This window comes from Haliotis rufescens, unplaced genomic scaffold (assembly GCF_023055435.1).
Source record: "Haliotis rufescens isolate VD_foot unplaced genomic scaffold, xgHalRufe1.0.p SCAF_15, whole genome shotgun sequence".
NCBI lineage: Eukaryota > Metazoa > Mollusca > Gastropoda > Lepetellida > Haliotidae > Haliotis > Haliotis rufescens.
This window is the reverse complement of record NW_025963835.1, coordinates 28,161,242-28,175,384: the sequence shown is the minus strand read 5'-3', so window position 1 is coordinate 28,175,384 and position 14,143 is coordinate 28,161,242. Positions and strand designations below refer to the sequence as shown.

The following is a 14,143-nucleotide window of genomic DNA, read 5'->3' as shown; positions in this document are numbered from 1 at the left end:
TTTAGTTAATGGATGAGAAGACAAAGACGGGGTTTTTTTAATTTGTTTTTTTAATATTTTTCAGATATATACTTTTCAAACAATAGGGGATACACTGGAATAACTTTAAATTGTAAGAAATATTAGTTTGTAGTAATAGTTGTATTATAATAATAATAATAATAATAATTATAATAATAATAATAATAATAATAATAATAATTATTATTATTATTATAACAATTACGTATTACAACCGGTAAGAACGTCAAGAAGAAAATCAACTCCACAGCTCAGCCAGACTCCTTTCGATATACACATCAACCAAACTGGAGATGCGACTTGCATCAGCGGGAGGCAGAGAACTCATCCAAGAATATCCTGGACGCACCAGCTTAAGTCCACAGTTCTTGAAAGTGCGAAAGAAACAAGATGGCCAGAAATAACACTAATAAATGGCAAGTCATTAAAGCAGAAATGGGACAAAGGCAAGCCGATGTATTCATACCTGACAGAGCAGAATATTTGCGACCAGCTCCGGTGACTAAAGTTTCATAAACGCCATGAACCCGGTGAGCTAAATCGTCAGGCACCTTTGCATCAACCCTCAGTTCCAACAGTAGCAGAGCCGAAATTGCGTTCGGATTATTCTTGTTAAATTACCTGATGCAGTTGTCACTGATGATCCACACATGAATGAATCCCTGATGTTGGCCTCCTTGATGTTGAGTTTTCTTCTGATTCCCTTTATTCTGTCAAGGATCTTTCTAATGATCCATGGATTGCATTTAAGTTTACTGGGTCCTTACGTTGTATATTTTGTTCATGTCGTTATATATTCAAATATGTGATTCACCGATTAAGAAACGATGCCAAATCACCATGATAATGTAAATAACATTGTTCTGTCACTCTCGATGCGGACTGTACTTTGGATGACATTAACTAACAGAGAAAGATATATCTTGGATAGAATTGTGCTTGAAATTATTTTCCCTAGGACAAACAAAGTCAAAGCGTCAAAAATCAATTTGAAAAGAATTAAAAACATGATAAGAAGTAACAGACGAGAAAATTCTGAATCAAATTCTTGTTTTGTTTTTTTGTTAAGAAAAGAAAATGGGACAAGAAAAACAATTTTATAAAGCAAAATAACACAAAACTAATGAAAAACAATTGTATAGGCAATTAAATGGAACCAATGGCAATTATAAAAAAACACAACCATGAATTTCAGTGAAAGGTTTTGGAAACAGTTATTGTCTATATCCGGCAACTGCAACCTCGAGGGACCATGGGTAGGGGATTAAATTGATAATGTACACGACAAAATGAGGTCACCATTCTTGTGTTTCATTACACCTGATTGCTTGAAAAAAAGTGATGAAAAAGTCGAAATCTAATACGGAGCCAGGGGCTGTTGTATTCGAAAACGCTATTGGAAACTGTTCTCATAACAGTGTCTAAACACCATTACTTAACTGATTAAATTCTGTTTTTCATACAGAGGATGTTCCACCTTTATTGTGCAAAGGTCGAACAATACTTCTAGCAAAGAAAGGTGATTCGACTGATCCCGAACACTTCCCCCCTATTACTTGTCCGAACACACAATACAAACTATTAACAGGGTCCTTGAAAGGCATTTAGAAGTGATACACATAAGTAAGAGGATATATGGATGTCAACTTCTTTTTTATGAGGAACACAACGTTTCGTAGTATATGCTAACTCCTTCATCAGGTGAATGAATGCCATGAGGCAGAGAGTATATATATGTAAGAACAACAACATTAATAAGATAACAAAAGGTGGAAAATAACAAAGGGTAGAAGCTAACAAAGGATGATTGACGCTGATAGGTGATTAGCAATGAAAACCAATACTTGAGTTATCATAGTTGAGCAATTGGTAATGGACACTTGGCAAACGGTGAAGGGGGGGGGGGGGGGGGGGGGGGGGAGAGAGAGGGGTAATTGGCACTGATAGGTGTAAGAATGGACATAGCAAGGGGCAAATTGAAGCCAGCTAGGCAATTAGCCCCGATAAAGATCAAAGCAATAAGTCCCAAGCACTAGGCGGTCTAGGTGTCTCCTGATGGCAGTGGCTTCTTGTAGTTTCCTTTGTCGCCAGTTGTTGTTGTTCATTCACCTGATGAAGGAGTAAGCATATAGTCCGAAACGTTGTGTTCCTCATAATAAAGAAGTTGACATCCATATATTCTCTTCCTTATCAGGGTGTCTTACATATCTTGTGTCATCATATTGCACTTCAAATGATATTATTTACATGGAGCAGAAAGGAGCCAGAAAGAGATGTTGGGGTTGCAAGGATCAATTGCAGGTTATAAACATGATAGACACCTGAAAAGCTTCTGATTCTGTACCTCAGGTATGGATTCCAAAGTCACTGGAATGCACTGACCTCGTCGAGCGACTACATGTCTTTAATGACTTGCTGCTCAACTGTAGTGGATGTACTGGTCTTTCAGTGTTGGGATACTGGTGTGTTTAGTCCATCTTCTGTAGTTATGAGGGTCACGTCTGGGAAGGGAAGGGGTAGACTGCCAAATCATTTGCCAGGCTGATGCCTTCAGAAGTGAACTGAACCATCTCAAGGAAATTTTAACTTCCCTCAATAGTTACCCTGCCAACCTAGCCTACAAAACCACCAACAAGGCACTCAAGAACTCCAAGCCCCTGCTCAAACCCGCCCATCGCCTATCGGAATCACCATACTCTACCATGTCCCTGTCAGTCTTCAAATTGACCGTCTCATCAAGAACACAACGAGCATAGATGTCACCTTTTTCCACCGGTAAGGCCACACAGAACCATCTATGAGCCAATGTCAGAGGCTCGAGCAGCACTAGCCTGACTTACTTACTTACTTACTTTGGAGATTTAACGTGCGCTTTCCGACTGATGCGTATTTCGCACACGGGCCCGGCCAGGCCATTTAATGTGTTTGTGCAACCCAAGAGGGGGGTTTAGGGGTTGCTTATATAGAATTTGGGAATTTTGAGATTTGGAATAGATGCCGATGAGGTTGGGGAGGAGAACTAAGGGAGCTGGGTATGGTGGATGTTTGTTTGTTTATGTGATTTTGATTTGGTAGGTTATTGTGTTTTTAGATGCGTTTTATTTGTTCCGTTTTGATTAAGAATACGCCTAAGGCCTTGACGTTTTCTAGTTTATTCTGTGGGTTTAGTATTGCTTCTAGAGTGAGAGCCTTGTTTAGATTGAGGGTGGTTTGTAATGCGGTTCGATGTGTTAGGTAGTGAATGCAGTGTGTGAGTGCGTGTTCTGGGGTTTCTAGTTGTTTGCAGTGTGGGCAGTTACCTGTAGTGTGTTTTTTAAATTTTTTTAGGTGGTTATTTAGGTTGGTGTGTCCTGTTTGGAGTTTAGTGATTACTCTGTCGATTTTTTTGATGGATGGAGAATTTTTGGTTTGGTTAGTGGTTTGCTGAGCACTTTTTTGATTTGGCTATTTGAGTTTAGATATAGGTTATGCCATTTTTTGTGATTTTCTGCCTGTTTACACTTTTAATTTCTGATTTTGAGATGGGTAAGTTTAAGCTTATTTCTGGGATTTTGAGGGATAGTTTAGCTGCTTTATCGGCGTTTTCATTACCGTATATTCCTACGTGGGCGGGTATCCACAAGAAGGTTATTTGTTTGCCTGCCTTAGCTAGGTCGTTGGAGCTTTTAAGTATTTGATTTATTAATTTAGGTCGGTTTTTGGTATTTTTGTTTTGGAGGGCTTGCAGTCCACTTAGGGAGTCGGTAAGTATTAGGATTTGTTTGTGGTTTTTGGATTCTTGATTATGGAGGGCTGAGGCCATGCCCATTAGTTCTGCCGTGAATATTGATTGGTTGTTTGGGAGTCGGAAGGATTGTGTGGTTTTAGTTGGTTGTGTGGTATGGTCTCCGAAACCTGTGTGTTTGGAGGTCGGATCTGAGGATCCGTCAGTGTAAATGTGACACCAATTTGGCCAATTTCCGTGTATGTATGCTAGTGTGGTAGTTTTAGCTATGTTTGGGTCGGTTTGTTTATTTATTTGGCTAGCTAGTGTTGTGTCTATTTTGGGTATTTTAAGTTTAGGGGTGAAGATATTTGATTGTTTGCAGTTTTGTTTAAGATTTTTAATTTGGTGTTCATTTAGGTAGTTTGTTATTCTTTGGGATATTGGGGTAAGTAAGGGGTGTTTACGAGCTAGAGCTTGGTTTTTGGGGCTGATGTTTTGGTTTATTAAGTTTTGGATGAGAGGGTTTGATTGGGACGCGGCCCAGAAATTTAAGCTTAGCCGTTCCCTGCGTTCCCTGACTTAGTGGCATTTCTCCTGTTAAGGCCTGAAGTGAGGTGTAGGAGGTGCCATGTTGGGTGCGTGTAATAAGTTTGAGAGCCTGATATTGTATTGAGTCAAGTTTTTTAGATAGAGAGTTGTTTAGGGTGTTGTATATGGCGCAGCCGTAGTCTAGTTTTGATCTGATTATTGATATGTAGAGAGAGAGGAGGGTATCTTTGGAGGCTCCCCAGTTAGAGCCAGTTAGGCATCTTAGGGTGTTTAGGTCTTTACTGCATTTAGTTGTTAGGTTTCTGATGTGAGCATACCAGGTGAGATGTTCATCGAAAATAAGTCCTAAGAATTTGGTTTGTTTTTGAAATTTGATTGTTTGATTGTTTAGCTGGAGGATTGGGGAGGCGGGTTTCATGTTTTTATGTTTGAATACTATTCCTGTTGTTGTTTTCTGAGTTAAGGGAGAAGCCCCATTTGTCAGCCCATTGTTGTATTTTATTAAGAGATTTTTGGAGTAAATTTTGGACCATTTTCATGCTTTTAGTGCGGATCCAGATGGCTCCATCATCCGCGAATTTTGATGTGCTAGCCCACTGATGGGATAGGCCCTCGAATAGATCGTTTATCACTAGTCAGAACCCCAGAGGATGTATATATACCAGATCCCATGCAACTGTGACCACCAAAACATTGGAGAAACCCTTAGACCTCTCAACACCAGACTCAAAGTACATCAGACCTCTGTCAACAAACTAGAACCATAAATCTGCAATTTCCGAACACATCACCAAGAACCAAGACCATTCCATCATGTGCTAAACCACCAAAGTCTTGTCCACCGATCCACTTAACTAGCACCAAAGGAAACAAGTGGCCATTGAAATCAGGAGATAAAAGCCAGCCTTGGACAATGACCAGGGGTCATAACGTTCTGCCCGGTGCTTGTGCCACAATCTATGTATAGCATTATCCCCCTATCAAGCTAATTAATACAGCATGCTTCCATTTGTCCATTGCTAATTTCCAAGCAGTGCTAATTAACTCCTTCCTTCGATTTGTCCATTGCTAATCACCAATCAGCGCTAACCAACTGTTGGCTTCACTTGCTATCTTATCACTACTGTTGCTTTTACATTTATACATTATATATGCTCTCTGCATTCTGGTATTGATTCCCATGATAAAGGAGTAAGCATCTACTCTGATATCCTCGGAGAATGACAGAATTGTCGGTACCGTGACTCCAGCCTGTATTTGATTGAATTATCGTGTATTCAAATACAAGTCCATACTTCGTGGCATAAGGTATGGTGAGGTGAGGTGAAATTAGGTCCTACGTCGCGTCCAAGATTATTGCACTTATATAGCGACGTGCATGCACGTGTGTGGGTGTGTGTGGCTGCTTGTACTAGTCCGGACTGATGCCGATTTATAGTGCTAGCCCACTGAGATACCATGCCGCAGTTTTAGCATGAATACCCCACTCAGACACAGTATACTGACTCCGAGCCGACCAGTCCTTGTTTTAGCCCTTTAATGCCGAGCGCCAGACAGGGTTACAACAAGTACCATCTTTTAACGTCTTTTGGTATGACGCGGCCAGGGATCGAACCCCGGACCTTCCGCTCTCCGGGCGGACGCTCTACCACTACACCACGGAGGCGGCCTCATAAGGTATGGACTCATTATCCTTATATCCATTGCATATGTTATGGGGTGAGGCCAGAAGAAGTTGCTCCAGAGTCCACAGATTTTCCCTTCCAAGCACTGCCTGTTGCACTGGGCACTAAGTCCAGCAATGATCGATCGGTGACTGTTAAAACGTCTGGCAGCATGGCGTTGTGAGCTTGCGAACCAGCATACAACTAGCCGATGGCATGTTCCTTCAGAAAGTCGTGCCATCTACCCACGATGTGTCAGATCTGCAGACCCGTGAAGATTCCGGGGTAGAATAGGTCTTCAGCAACCCATGCTTGCCGTAAAAGGTGACTATGCTTGTCGTAAAAGTCGACTAACGGATCGGGTGGTCAGGCTCGGTGACTTGGTTGATGCATGTCATCGATCACAATTGCGTGGATCGATGCTCATGATATTAATCACTGGATTGTCTGGTCAAGACTCGATTATTTACAGACCGCTGTCATATAGCTGGAATATTGCTGAGTGCGGCGTTAAACAACAAACCAAACCAAAACCAAAACCAAAATCAGATCTGCATCTAAAAACACATGACCATGTATTTGACTGTGTTTGGGTAAAAAACGATAAACAATGTCAAAAAACGTAGATTTAACATCGGAGAGAGCTCATCGTCAATAGTACGGGTTTGTATTACGTTATGAGGTACTGACGATGCAGGGAACTTAACATATGGTGTATCCCACATTTTGAAGCATGTATACTTACATAAGACATGTTCTAGTCTAAAGGTACTTCAGTACTTGTAGTGACATGTTTTCAACAAAAGCACATGACAACCAAATTGCTTTAAGCACTATTTGCATATATCTAGGTCTTGCAATTTAACTTTTGAATACACAATCCTCCCCAAACCTACCTCTATATCCCTGGGGGCGATCGGGTAGCCTGGTGGTTAAAGCGTTCGCTCGTAACGCCGAAGACCCGGGCTCGATTCCCGACATGGGTGCAATGTGTGAAGCCCATTTCTGGTGTCTCCCGCCGTGATATTGCTAGTATATTGCTAAAAGTGGCGTAAAATCATACTCACTCACTCTTTATCCCTATTTGTGGGTGTAGTGTGGATATACATCTCCTCGTGAATAGATATAAATATAACTTATCATTGATTATTGATTCGACTATTGATCATTATATAACTCAACAGATCACTCATCAGTTCCGCTAACATCTGATGTTAAACAGTATTGTTTCATGGTAAATAGAGATAGACCTACTGTGTGTTTAATTAGATGTTAGGAACACAGTATGGCAATTTGTCTCGACGTCTTACACATTTTCAATCGACATTAGTCCCTTAACTGGGATAAAGTAAGAGTTAGTCATTGATTTTAGTCAATTATCGTAGATGTTAGGTCAATATTCAAGAACACTGTCAATTATCCTATTTGAAATAACATGGTTATTTTATAAGGTTTTAAGTCGTATAAGACAATTACTTTTATCTTATGTGCATTCCCACAGTCCGTCCTGTGTGAACCAAAAACCATTCGTGTTTTTAACTCTTAATTGCGTATTTGCGACTACCGTCTCTGTCCCGCGTGAACTACGAACCATTAACGTTTCTAACTCTGTTGTGCGTTCTCACCAGCGTCTCTGTTCTATGAGAACCAACAAATTCCCCGAAGGATGTCAGCGGTACCTGGAGGACAGATCAGATGGATCTCTATGATCATCATCATCTTTGGCTTCTGTGGTAAGTTTGTTTGTTTGTTGTTTTACGCCGCACTCAGGAATAATCCAGCTCTATGACGGTGGTCTGTAAATAATCGAGTTTGGACTAGAGATCCAGCGATTGATATCATCAGCATCGATCTACGGAATTGGGATACGATGACGTGCATCAACCAAGTCATCTAGCCTGACCACCCGATCCCGTTAGTCGCCTCTTTCGACAAGCTAATCTAATCCGAATCTTCACGGGTCCTGTGGCAAGTAGTAACACTTGATGTGGTATAGGTTAGGTGTTGTGTAAATAATGTCAGTTATTATATTCAACAGATCAAAAAGTAGTGTCATTTTCAGCATTCCGGAACCTTTTGGATACCTTCCAACTTTGAATCCGGTCCGTCAGGAACTATTTCTAAAAAAATGTCACAATTTTGGACGTGCATTTTGTTTAATAAACTGTGAAACATATCAAAAAACATATCTGAAAATTACCGAGAAAATCGAAGATTGTTGAAAGTATTCTTTGGGTATCCAGAAGAAAGGAAACCTGCTCTTTTTTACTTTTTATGGAAAGCCTGAAGTGATAAAGGTCATTTACGACTTACAGATTTAGTGTTTACAAACCATGGATTACAGAATAGGTTGTAGGATTCTTACATTGCTGAAAGTTATGGTGCCAAAGGGTCTGGGTTGATGAACAGTTTGTCGACTTTGTACACGACTATCTCACACAGCAAACTTGAGGAAAATTGTTTCATATGTAGACCTATTCATAAATAATTCAGACTGACAAAACACTCCTCACAAGACAGTATTGCAAGAGGGATGACTTCAACTTCCAATAGTCAAATCCCTTTATGTCGAGCAATATTCCAGCAGCTCCAGCCTTTGGTGCTTACATTTCAGATGTTTTGAGGCACAATCGCTCTTTCTTCAAAGATGTCAAAGAGTGTCATCAGACTCTTGCTCAAAATTGCTAAAAGCAGCGTAAAACCATATTCACTCACTCGCTGTTGCTCAAAAGTTATCGGGGTAATAACATTTAAGGCCTTAGTGAAGTTTTCGAAACGTGTTTTGGTACATTGTGGTTGGCATTTCTAAAAATTATGTCTTCCTTATTTTGACTTGTATCGTAGGTTCTCGTGGTTGCCCTTGTATTTGTTTGTGACGGGTGCCATCGGTTGGACAGGGTTCGCTAACCTTTTTGCCTACACCAGGTATTTTCACTATTTGACATTGACAATACGATGCTCCTATTGGCACGGGTGTCAATCTCATGATATCATCGCCATGCCGGGGGCACGGGTGTCTCTCTCATGATATCATCGCCATGCCGGGGGCACGGGTGGCCCAGTCGTCTGAGGCGCCGCGATTCGCTGTGCAGAGTTGCGTCCCTTGGGCACGCCAGAAACCTATGATCGTGGGTTCGAATCCCGGTTCGCCCCGATTATGTTTCTAGGTTTGTCAGCACCATACCCGTGCTCCTGGGTTTCACCGAAGTGTGAACGTCTAAGACCTGCATCACTTCGGGCTTTCCTCCGACATTAAGCTGACACGCCGTGATATAACTGGAATAATGTTAAAAACGGCGTTAAACCCAACTCACTCACTCACTCATCGCCATGCCACGTCATCTGAGTCAGTCCTTGGATGATGTCACGACCCTTCATTTGACATAAATCAAAAGGAACATGCTGGCATACTCCAAAGTGCATACTCCAAAGCACTTCGTCATAACATAACACAGCCCCATGATTTGTGCAACCCTGTTGGGAGCCGGTTTAGAATAGGTCCCCGGTTTCTTCCGTTCGACGCAAGAAGGGAATTATTGGATTTGATGCTCCGTCAGCATACCATGCGGCGTTCGTAACCGATATCAATCACTGACTATAAGCTCACCCATCATGTCCCCGGGACATTAGAAATGAGGCAACATGCTTCTCAGAAAAACGACGACCAATCTATGGTAAAACATTGATAAAAATGGATGTGGTAGTTATTTTGCGATTGCTAAGGTAGTTTCATGACGTACATAGTCTGTGACCGCCAACGTAATGTTAACAAAGTGAAGCCTTCCTCATCCACACTTGTACAGTACTGTTTTATTCAGATGCCACAAGGTTTTACCATCGCGTCAAAGAAACGGTTGATCATGCGACTGCGGTGACGAGATGTGCCGACCTTGGACTGACTTTGGCAATACTAGAATCGGCAACGTCGTGGGAGTCGATGAAGTCTGTCGTTCCTGCTGAGTAAGTATAGGAGTTGTGGTAAAGGAAATAAGGTTTGTGTGTTCCCTGATACGTTTGTACACGAAATGTTAATGAAAATAAGGTTTGTGCATTTCCTGAGTCTGTTTACGAACTGCCATTTAGTCAAATATAGGTTTGGGTGTTTTTCTGTTCGGTCAGTATACGTACTGCCGTTAAGTCACATAGGTTTGTGTTAAATTTGTTACGCTCATGCGATCTGACTTGCATTTTCATATAAAAGAGCCTGGGCGGAGTACTGGATTGGACTCGACTATCTGTCCGGCAGTTTTGGATGGGCAGACAAATCTCCATTCACCTGGACACAGTGGGAAGTTTCAAATGAGCCTAACCTCCTTGCCTCCGAGCAGTGTGTTGTCACCAATACAGACGGCGGGTATAGGTGGTACACCCGGTCATGTTCCGATAAATACTACTTCGTCTGCAGCGTCGGTAAGCAAAGGCCAGAATGCACTATGACCACATGCCTGTCTGACCCGTCAAGATCCGTGGTAGAATACGTCTTCGGCAACCCATTCTTGTCGTAAAAGGCGACTATGCTTGTCGTAAGAGCAACTTACGGGATCAGATTGTGAGGCTCGCTGACTTGGTTGATGCATGTCATCGTATTCCAGTTGCGTGGCTCGATGCTCATGATGTCAATCACTGGCTTGTCTGGTCCAGACTCGATTATTTCAAGACCGCCGACATACAGCTGGAATATTGCTGAGTGCGGCGTTAAACAACAAAGAAACAAACGGTATGTCCGTCACGGTCTCCTCATTATTCAGTTAGACAGTGGGGTAGCCTAATATAAAAACGACAATACCCTTTCCATATCCAATAGAAATCTCTGTATAAAACAGAGTCGATTGTATGAAGCCGACTATATCATGAGCATGTGTTTATGAATCACTATCCACTAGATACGATACCATGTGTTCGCGAAAAGGTGAGCGAACCCTGCTCCACCGGTGGCACCCGTCACAAACACATGCAAAGGCAAGTCAAATATTCACCTAAAAAACCCGGGAACATATGGTACAAGTTAAAATAGGGAATTGCATCGGACATCATTTTTGTCACTGATGCGTCAAATTTGGCAATGTCCTCCACATGTTTACAATTAAACTTATTAAAAGCTTTACTGAGGCCTTGATCAAACAACTTCTAAGTAAAAGTCGCATGACGCCCTTTGAAATCTTGGTAGAAAGAGCATGCTCGACAGTATCAAAAGTTGTTAAATGTAAACACAAAAGACTGGAGCTGCTTGAATATTGCTCGACATGAAGGGAAAATTAAATATTGGAAAGTTGAAATCATCCAACTTGGCATTCAGTCTTGTTGGGAGTGTTTTGTCACTCTGACTCATTATGTATTTATCTACTTATGAAACAGATGAGGCGGTATCACTGGTCCCCTGTATTTCTAGTTCAGGTGGATAAATCAGAGGAAGGGAATTTGCTATTTGATTGTTATTGAACGATATCAGATTAACGATATACCTGAAGCTCTAGTTAAAATTCTTGGCCAAATTACCTTGTTTTGCCAATCAGAACAAAACTTCCGATTCATATCCATAAAGACACAGATCCGCAAGGGGAGCACAATTGGTGCCCTCGGGGATGCCTACTTCTTGCCTAAATGTCTTACCCCCATATTTTACAATGTTAGGAAGTCCAGCATTTCACATATTGTTTTCTCAGTAAACTTCATATGGCATTTGCTTTCATGTTTTACAAATGTCCCTGAACCTCTAGAGATAGACACGTAACTGTACCTGTGTTCACTCCGTTTGGTTACAAAAAAACCATAGATCAAGGAATGGAGTTTTTCCTTAAGTCTGTCATTTTGGATACTGGTGTACAAAGTTGAAAAATCAAATGTGATCAGAATGAATTTTTTTTTTGAGATGGCAAAAAGTCAAGCAAATCCAAGTCCTTTGACTTTGTGAGAATCCACATGACATTAATTCCGCTTGTCTCAAATACTTTCTGTGAATATGAAGAAAGTCCTTCCTTGATTGTATTAAGGATTATGGTTAGTCTTTGCGTCAGTTATTTGGTGGTACTCTCTTTGTACGGATTTTCATGGAGCTTTGGAATCCAGTACAAAAAAAGGAATGGACATGTCTTCAGGTTTTAGAGTCAATTCAAAGGCTAACAGTACTGATTTATGGTTTTGACAGAGTTGTTCCTCAGTTAACACACTGGCCTTAAATGTTGCGTTATTTGATATGTCATTTATACCACGTTCTTTGATCAAACAGTTAATGTTGTCTTGCTTACATATAATGGTTATGTTATTTGAGGCCCTGCCAGTGGAAACAACTAAAAACTTTTCTTGTAGGACAGCCAGACTTTGGATGACAGCTGGCTTTGACAGAATGGGTTTATTCCAATTTCATTTCCTCTTTTTAAGTGTGTGGATTCTACTGTTGACAACATCACGTACTGACGTAACCCATTCTGAAAGACATTCAACAGGTTCCTCTTCTCTTTTGGCCATTTTTTGGCAGATTCCTCGACAGCATCCATAATGATTTTAAAGTTGTGATCCCAATTGTAGAAGGTTGCTCACGGCATTTTGGTTCATATTTAAATAACTGCGATTATATGATCTGCAGGTTGATGGCAGTATGATGAGTCTTGGCAGCCACAAGTAGTGGAATTTACATCATGAGCAGCCATGTCAACGTTTTGCAACACGTTCCTATAATTGAACAACCTGGATGAAATTGTGTTCGTATAGGAAAATGAAATTGTTGGTGGTTCCTGAAATTTGAAATGTTGTGGGACATTATGGGAAACTGATCTTTGTCTGGGAATATAACTTAAATTTAAGGCATCAATTCCCTTATTTTCAAATTTCAAATTCAAGCAAATGGTTGTTGTTGCTGTTTCACAAACACCAATTGTCAGCCTTATATAGTACGCCTCACAATGACGTGACATATACATGTAACTTATAAGTAAGTCAAGCAATTCAAGTTAGATGTCCGGCTTAGGAAACATTACTTGAAGCATTTAAAAGAAATAAGTTTTAAAATCAATACTATATTTTACAGACTTGGTCGGCGAGTATTTCACAGAAATATTCCGTAAAGCACCCCCGAATGACCCTGTGACGTCGTTTCCGGTTGTCAACCGGATGCACTGTGTGGCCAGCTGTCGTCGCGACCCTGACTGCTACTTTGTGACTGTAGAGGTCAGTGATGGGGTCAGCACGTGCGGCAAGTACAACTTCAACACATTCCTGGCCGGCCTGTCACCCTCACCACGTGACTCCTGGATACCCGTGGACCCGTGACAAGCAATCTGGACATGAGATATGTCTCTTAATATAAATCTGGCCTAGGGACTGAATATGTTTTATCTTGCTCTACTCCTAGGTAAATTGAAGGACTAAGCACAGCTCGAACTTCTTCTGTACAATCCGTTACTGATCGAATAACCTTACAACACAAAATCAACTAACGAAGAGGTATCGTTAAAAACAACCCTTTATGTCTGACCACTACATATGTCAACAAACATTTTGCCAAGCCAGTGGGCAAACATATCGGTGCACAACCTTCTGATATTTGCACAGAGTGCACCTATCGCTTTCAGTTATTCTGGGCATTTGATTGGCTGATTTTGACCACAGACCTTCACGGGACTACTTTCGCTACACTTATTCGTTCATATCTCCGTCACAAGAACACCGTTTTGGTTCATCCGGGACATGCAACCAAACACAGGATGCCAAAGGGAGTGTTTAATTTGCATTTTTGTAATCAATTTCTGAAGCACCTTAGCAGAAAAACAATACCTTATTTTAGATATGCATATACAACTGAATAAACGAGTTTGAAATCTTATTATCTTCTTCCTCAAACATTTGATCATATATTTACGATACAAAAGTCGTTCTATACCCCTCTTTTAACTTTGTTGCTTCCCATAAACACGGGGGATCTCTATATTAAAGTCCCTATGGAAATAGCACAAAAACCTTGGGTGATATTAGGGAGCCTCGCATTTTCCGCATCCAAATAGTTAAGTAAACCGGTACGAACTCTTAGTATGCTCTTCCTTAACCATTTGATCCGATGACAACGTAATAAGTCGTCTGTATCCCCTGTTCAAAAATTTTTAACTTCTCTTAAACACTGGGGACCTCTATATCAAAGTTCCTGGAATTACCCTGAAAGCTTTGTGGTACGTTTGGGAGCCTCGCCTCTTTCGTACCGAAACCGTCAAAT

The 14,143-nt window shown here is 41.0% G+C and overlaps 1 protein-coding gene across 1 annotated transcript; it reads left to right on the top strand.

The window, feature by feature from the left end:
* The first annotated feature begins 7,530 nt into the window (after positions 1–7,530).
* Positions 7,531–13,830, top strand: LOC124140285. The gene is made up of 4 exons (XM_046507792.2): positions 7,531–7,673; positions 9,759–9,900; positions 10,142–10,350; positions 12,965–13,830. The coding sequence occupies exons 1-4, from the start codon at positions 7,607–7,609 to the stop codon at positions 13,204–13,206; spliced, it is 660 nt and encodes a 219-aa protein (XP_046363748.2). The 5' UTR covers positions 7,531–7,606; the 3' UTR covers positions 13,207–13,830.
* The last annotated feature ends 313 nt before the right edge of the window (positions 13,831–14,143 follow it).